The sequence below is a fragment of the Bos indicus x Bos taurus genome, chromosome 26, assembly GCF_003369695.1.
Source record: "Bos indicus x Bos taurus breed Angus x Brahman F1 hybrid chromosome 26, Bos_hybrid_MaternalHap_v2.0, whole genome shotgun sequence".
Classification (NCBI taxonomy): domain Eukaryota; kingdom Metazoa; phylum Chordata; class Mammalia; order Artiodactyla; family Bovidae; genus Bos; species Bos indicus x Bos taurus.
In genome coordinates this window covers 44,482,173-44,489,159 of record NC_040101.1, presented here as the reverse complement: position 1 = coordinate 44,489,159, position 6,987 = coordinate 44,482,173, and the positions used below count along the sequence as shown (strand labels likewise).

General features: G+C 43.3%; 1 protein-coding gene across 1 annotated transcript; it reads right to left on the bottom strand.

Annotated features, from left to right (window-relative positions):
• Nucleotides 1-1,029: 1,029 nt before the first annotated feature.
• Nucleotides 1,030-4,140, bottom strand: DKK1 (dickkopf WNT signaling pathway inhibitor 1). The gene is made up of 4 exons (XM_027529172.1): nt 3,691-4,140; nt 3,301-3,457; nt 2,009-2,152; nt 1,030-1,892 (listed from the first exon to the last, which is right to left on the bottom strand). The coding sequence occupies exons 1-4, from the start codon at nt 3,931-3,933 to the stop codon at nt 1,639-1,641; spliced, it is 798 nt and encodes a 265-aa protein (XP_027384973.1). The 5' UTR covers nt 3,934-4,140; the 3' UTR covers nt 1,030-1,638.
• Nucleotides 4,141-6,987: the final 2,847 nt, after the last annotated feature.

The window sequence follows — 6,987 nt, the reverse complement described above, 5'->3', positions numbered from 1 at the left end:
CTTCTCATTCTCCCATCCCCATTATGGGATGGGAAGCAAGGAGGGCTAGAACCAGGGCTGATGAGCTGATACATGCAGAGGTGAAGTCTGGCCACAGCTGGTTCCTGTATAAATGAAGGGATCCCATCACCAAGGCCTTTTAAATGATTGCTCCTCTCCCTTTTGGAAACAGAGGCCCTTCTTTCTTCTTTCCGAAGAAAGGGCTTCATGTTTCCTTTCCTCTCTTGTGCTTTATTGGAGATGGCAGGCCTTAGAATTGGCCTTCTTGGCACATCAGCCAACTAGCACAGGTAGAAAAAGAAAGTTTCTCCAAGGTAAGGAAACCGGAGCTTCCAAACAAAAGGAATGTAATAGCAGACATCCCGCCAGTTCTCTTCTCGGGCAAGAACCAACCAACACTTGTGTCCTGTTGGCAAAACCCCTTGAGATTGAACCACTTCCGGGAATACAAAAACAGCAAACATTCTAGGACATCTGTGTTATTTCATGAAACTTTTTAGACAAATTGATCAGTGACTTTTCTCTGGAATGCCTTGGACCTAGCATTTTGTGGTTTTGATGTAGACTTTTTGAATATTACAGAATAGGTGTGAATTGGGACAGTTGCTCTCTTCTTCAGAGAGAGCATCAGATTTATCAGTATCAAAGTTGGCAAATGCAAATACAAAGCCAGTTTAGGCTTCATTTCTGTGGGTTTTCTTTTAAACAGTATATCCTATCCTTTTCCAGTGAACAGATGTCTGGTTGAACAAAAATTGAAATAGTCAATTCACCTAGCAAGAGAAGCAAAGAACAAAATGAGAGAGGATTTGTGATTTTTAGGTAATAATTATTTACAAAGCAAAGTAGTTGGAACAGGTCTTCCTGGCATGAAGTAGTATTTAAGATAGGTCAGATGCACTAATTTGGTACAAAATCTGCATATATTTGTCAACTGTATTTATACACCCACACAAACACACTCCCACACACCCTGGCACATACAGCCCTCTAAGATCACACTGCCAAAATTTATCTATACTTTTAATATTTCATGGTATTAAGTTAAATTTTATTTCAAGGACTGTCACAACCTAGAGATAAATAGGATCTAAGTACTGAGATAATACATTTGGGAAAATAATATTTTTATGATAAATCTTACATACCTATCATCATTCCAAAAGCTCTTTACACTCTAGATTCTAGAATTAAAAGGGGGAAGGGTTTTACATTTAGGAAGTATACGCTGAAAGTATTTATTTCAATTCAATATAGAATAAGCTGAAAGTATTTATTTCAATTCAATATAGAGTATTTATCAGAGTCAAGATAACAATCAATGTGTACAAAAATTTACATGACAAGAGGAACAATAGACAACGTAGCACCTTTAGAAAAATAATTAAAAGATTTGTTGCATTTACAGGTAAGTGCCACACTGAAAATTTACAACACAGTAATTTACTGCAATCAATGACAGGAGAGTTCCATAAAGAAACAAAGCTCTTACACTCCAGATTTTCGGAAGGTATTATTGGAATGCTTAACTGTAACCACAGAACTTGTACATCCTTAAGGATTGAGCTCACAAAAGTCACAAACGGTTTTCATAACATATATTATGTAAATGGAGTCCACTGTGTTCGGACAGCTGGCTTAGTGTCTCTGACAGGTGTGAAGCCTGGAAGAATTACTGGCTTGATGGTGATCTTTCTGTATCTGGCAAGACAGACCTTCTCCACAGTAACAGCGCTGGAATATCTCCAGCCCATGGGAGCCTTTTCTCCTGTGCTTGGTGCACACTTGACCTTCCTTGAGAACAGGTTTACAGATCTTGGACCAGAAATGTCTAGCACAACACAATCCTGCAGCACAGTCTGATGAGCGAAGACAGGCAGAACCTTCTTGTCCTGGGGAGACAATAGGAAAGTACTTGGTCACTGCTAAGCCTGCGTTATTTCATTAAGGTAATCCAAAAGATACTATAAATGTGCTAACAAAAAAGTCTTTAGATCCTTTCACCTACCTTTGGTATGATACATTCTTGAAGATAGTGTAGTTCTTCTGGAGTACCCATCCAAGGTACTGTGTTCATTACCAAAGCTTTCAATAATGGTTTCCTCGATTTCCCCTCGATGGAAATGATTTTGATCAGAAGGCATGCATATCCCTAAGGAAGCAGGAGATAGTGATTAACTCCAGAGCTGTAATATGTTCCTGCTAATAGCTGTGACAGTGGAAGTCTGCTATGCCTCTGCCAACTTGAGCTACCTCGTTGTGGTGACATTAAACATGAGCCAAACTTCCTAGTGTTAAAGCAAAACTCCCTAATGGACAGAAGCATCAGTGTGTGCACTGTGCACTCATACTTAACAGCCCCCATCTAGACACTTGAAATACTTCCTCAGCAACCATGGTAGTGGCAATGAAATTTCTGCCCATTTTAATATCACCCTTGGGATAAGAAAAATAAAATCAGTCACTTAAAAAATTGTATTTAAAAATAACTTTTCTGCCCTCTGTGCTATAAGGATTCTGCCAGACTAAGTTAAGCAAATGCAATGCCTGCTGCCTGGAAGATTACACTCTTTTCCACCAATTACTTTACTGTATAATTTCTATATTACAGAGAGATTTAGTTAGTTCATCCCAGAGTATTATTGGGTCCTAAGGAGGATCGCCACCCATAAGTTTATTTCTGGAGCCTTCTTGGGCTGAGTCTACCTCTCTGAGACATTAAAATTTCGTGGATCTGTGGTTGGGGGGAGGAGTACTTATTTTAAGATAGCAGGAGGTAGAGGCAGATAAAGATGGAGAAGCCAGGATGTGAGGGCATCAAGATTTCCTTAAAGAATGATCTGCACAGATAAATCGCTCGAAATAACAACAGCTTGAACGCAGATCTTGAAAGAGGCTATCTGGCAGAGCTGTGAGAAGTACGGTAAGAAAAATTAAACAGGCAACTAAATGGACGTTCTGATTTCCTTGGAGTCTCTGTAAGTTCCACCTCCCTGCCCATCTTCATTCTCAAGTTGAATCAAGTCTCTCTAGACAAATTCTTATGGAAGTGTCCACTCTGAGGTAAGACGCCCTCTTAAGCAATCGAGGGGCACACAGGGATATAAGGAGCTCCAAGACCTCCGTACTTATCTTTGCTCCCAGGTTAAAGACTAGCCTGAAATCCTTTCTGGGGATCCTCGCACGTTGAACTCCCATTGGCAAGGTAGTGCCAAAGTGTTCTCAGCTGAGAGCATTGTCTCAGCTGTAGGCGCGCAAGCAGAGGACGGTTTGAGTCCGCAAGAGAGCTTCCCGACTCACCGTTTTTGCAGTGATTCCCAGGGCAGCACATAGCGTGACGCATGCAGCGTTTTCGGAGCTTCCGACAGGCGAGGCAGATTTGCGCACCGGCTCCGCGGGTGGGACTCGCGCAGTACTCGTCTGTGCTGCACTCCTCGTCCTCAGCGCACGGATACGGCTGCGGGAACGGGGCCGGGAGAGGGTGAGGCACTTGGGCACCCAGTACCACACTCCTGGACTCCTCACAGTCCCTTTCAGCCCACCTCTCCAAAAACTGTTGCCGCTCACTGCTCCCAAAGGCAGTCGCCAAACGCACCTTGAACTACTCTTACACAGCCCGTTCTGCGCCCTCGTCCCCAGATGAGACCCGTTTAGGATCGCAGTATTCCCGATCCCCAAGACCCTTCTCACCTGGTGGTTGTCAATGGTCTGGTACTTGCTGCCTCCCTCAAACGGAATTCCTGGAGCCGCGCTGACTGCGGAGCCTGGGTGCCCGGCAGCGCCGCCCAGCGGTCGGGGCAGGTTCTTGATGGCGTTGGAATTGAGAACGAAGTTCAAGGTGGCGCTCACTCCCAGCAGAGGGTGACCGCAAAGAGCCGCAGCCACCAGGGCGACCAAGACCCGGGCAGCACCCGCTGTGCCCAGAGCCGTCATCTCAGAAGGACTCAAGGGAGAAAAAGAGAAAGGAGGAATGTCACTTTGCACGCCTAGTCCCCACGGAGCTGTGTTGGCGCAGTTGCAGAGACAGGGCTCCGAGCGCCTCCACCAGTCCCAGAGTCCTGACCCTGACTGCAGGGCTCTGCGCCGCCACCGCCACCGAGGCTGCCTTTATACTGCGGGCTCCGAGCATTCCGGCCCCTCCGGGGAAGACAACAAAGCAGGATTGGGATTTCAAAGCGTTGGGAGGGGCTGGAAGGGGGTGTGTTTGTGTACATGAAGGGGAGCCTTTGACACTCTTCACCCCACCCGTCCCTTGCGAAGTCCTGCCCCTGTCCAGCTCACCTTGGGGTGACGGTAATCAGCGAGCATTAGAGGAGACAACTTTAATAAATGCGGGAAGTGGGAGGAACCTCGGGAACTCGGGTGCCCTTGCCTTGGAGTAGGAGTATTGGGATCTGAAACACTTTCAGACAGGCATTGTGATATTCTCTGTAAAGCCACTTTTCTCCTCTCTTCTTTACGCTAGTACTATTTTTTTTTATCGTGCACATAATGTTTAATATTAAATACAACCCAATTAGTAATTCAAAGTCCCTATGAAAACGTTTCAGCGAGAGGGCCAGGTGGCTGTTGCGAGTTGCTGATTAACCCTTTAGAGTCACGATTTGCAGATTTGGGGTGAGATCCTTGGCTTTAACTTTGTTTAATTCCAGTCCCCCCTCCTTCTTCCCCTTCCCCCGCCCCCACGAGAAAAATGTGCAAAGAGAAGGGCATTTGCACATCAAACGAGGGTAAGAAGGAAGAAGAACGAATGCTCTTTTGATGGGAAGTTTAGAGAGGGAGGCGAGAGACTGGTGTTTGGAAATTAGATCAGGGGCGGAGGGAAGAGGGAAATGACCATCCGATAATCAAGCTATTTAATGTCCTTTGAATCTGAGCAGTCGCGGCTGTAGATGAACTTGATTAGGCAGACACGCAAGATCAAAGTGGCCGGAGCAAAAGCGGACAGGGTCCAACGACTGGGTCAGTGGTCCTTCCCTGATTCTCCCTTCTCAATGGTGGGTTAACTCAAGGAGATAAGAAACCCTTAAGGCTTAGCGCCTGACTTCCTCATTAGTATTTCATATTGCAAAGCTTGAGAACGCCTGTGTTTGATCCCAAGTCAGCCCTTTCCTGGGACCCGCTCTAGGGAGATAAGAGACTAGCTTCAGGAAAGGGGAAGCTGAAAGTGAATTTATCATCATTTAAAGCAGTGTTTAAAAATAATAAAGCAAAGCTAGTGTGTAAGAATGTCGTCCTGCTGATGCATTGCAAGTAATTGATTCAACAAAAATATATTGGAAGCCTAGTGTCCTGGCAGTGGTCTGTACTTCGCTTTGTTGCCCTCTGGAGGAGGGGGTGGGGGTACACTGAATACAAATACTCTGACTAAAGTAATAGTGAAAGTTAATAAACGTACACAGTTATTTTTAAAGTAGGTTGATGTTATAAGTATCAGAAGATAGACAACTGCTTTGTGGATTTAGAAAAAGATGATTGAATAATCACTGTTGAGTAAAAAAGATTAGGATATATTTATTTTGTGCTCCCTAACCTCCAGGGTATTTATAATCACTTTGCATGATTAACTATAATATTCATTACTGAGACCACTACCAAGGGTAACCCTTGGTGGTCTTGAAGTAGTATAATAATCCGAAAGTTGAGAGGGAAAGGGGTGATTTTAAAAAGAAGTTTGCAATGGTCTATGTTCTAATTCCTTGGGTTTCAGAGGTCATGTTAAGATTATCTTCTAAACAATTATTTAATAATGCCTCTACTTCCACTGGTGCCATTCCCTCCTATCCCAAACTCTTTTTATCCTGTGAAATCTCCTCTGGCTTACTGATAATTCTTCCTCAAGATTCCAAAATGGATTAACTCTCACCTATTTCTTCAGATTTTGTTAAGAACATTTACAATGACCCAGACTTGGCTACTACCCTAAAAAATTTTGGAACAAATTGAAATTTGGAAACAAAGGGGAGGTTGTTTATATTGGCTTTTGAAAAATGAGCTTAAGAAATGAACAAGTCAGTACACCTTTTGAGAATCAGCAATGAACCAGGTCTCCCCTGGGCAGATACGCTATCACCCTCAGCCAAGATGCAGTTTACATGTTTATAGATGGAGAGGTATTCTAGCATAAAAAGGTAAAGGCATAGGGGATTTTAGGTGCTATATTATCACTTGCAGAATATTGACAATAATTCCAGTAATCAGTGTGTTGAGCCCTTCCATGTGGTAGGAAATCTAGAGTCTATCTTAAATTCTTGCAGTACAAAAATATGGAGAAAGAATCCCATGCCCTTGGGATGGGTTTTAAAATGTTTCTTCCTAGACCCATTCTCCTATTTAAATGTTTAAATACAAAATATGCTTTGCCACACTGAAAGCCAATTTCTTTTCCTCTTTTTTGGAAGAGATGGTACATGTGAATCCATTTAATGAACTTAGTCCATTAAGAGCTTGAATTCACAAATGAAGCCATTGTCTAGAGACCAAAAAAAGAAAGAAAGAAAGAAAGAAAGAAAAACGTGGAACAGTTTCATATGTAAAAGGAAAACTTTAACAAAAAGCCATGTTGCATAAATTCAGTCTTGATCCTTGACCATGTACATCTGATATGGTCTGATACTCATTAACCTTGGACAGAGCCTGATACATTGAGTTTGGGGAGGTAAGTCAAGAGTACAGTTTCATGATCAAATCCTTCCCTACTTCCCATATTCTTCCTGTAATCATGATTTGAAAGCTAATAATAGGGATTTGGTCAATATCTGAGTTTCTGCTATGAGTTAAGCACTATATGTGATACTGTATGAAAAGAGATGAGTATCATGTTAGTGCTGACATTAGTCAGCTCAGTTGTGTCTGACTGCTTGTGACCCTGTGGGTGATAGCCTGCCAGGCTCCTCTGTCCATAGAATTCTCCAGGCAAGAATACTGGAGTGGGTTGCCATTCCCTTCTCCAGGGAATCTTCCCAACCCTGGGTCTCCTGCATTGCA

Excerpts from the sequence above, each read along its gene's own strand:
- DKK1 (XM_027529172.1), bottom strand. The coding sequence starts at position 3,933 with ATGACGGCTCTGGGCACAGCGGGTGCTGCCCGGGTCTTGGTCGCCCTG. Across the intron at positions 3,458-3,690 it reads AGACCATTGACAACCACCAG|CCGTATCCGTGCGCTGAGGA; the intron begins GTGAGAAGGGTC and ends CCGTTCCCGCAG. Across the intron at positions 1,893-2,008 it reads AAGAATGTATCATACCAAAG|GACAAGAAGGTTCTGCCTGT; the intron begins GTAGGTGAAAGG and ends TTGTCTCCCCAG.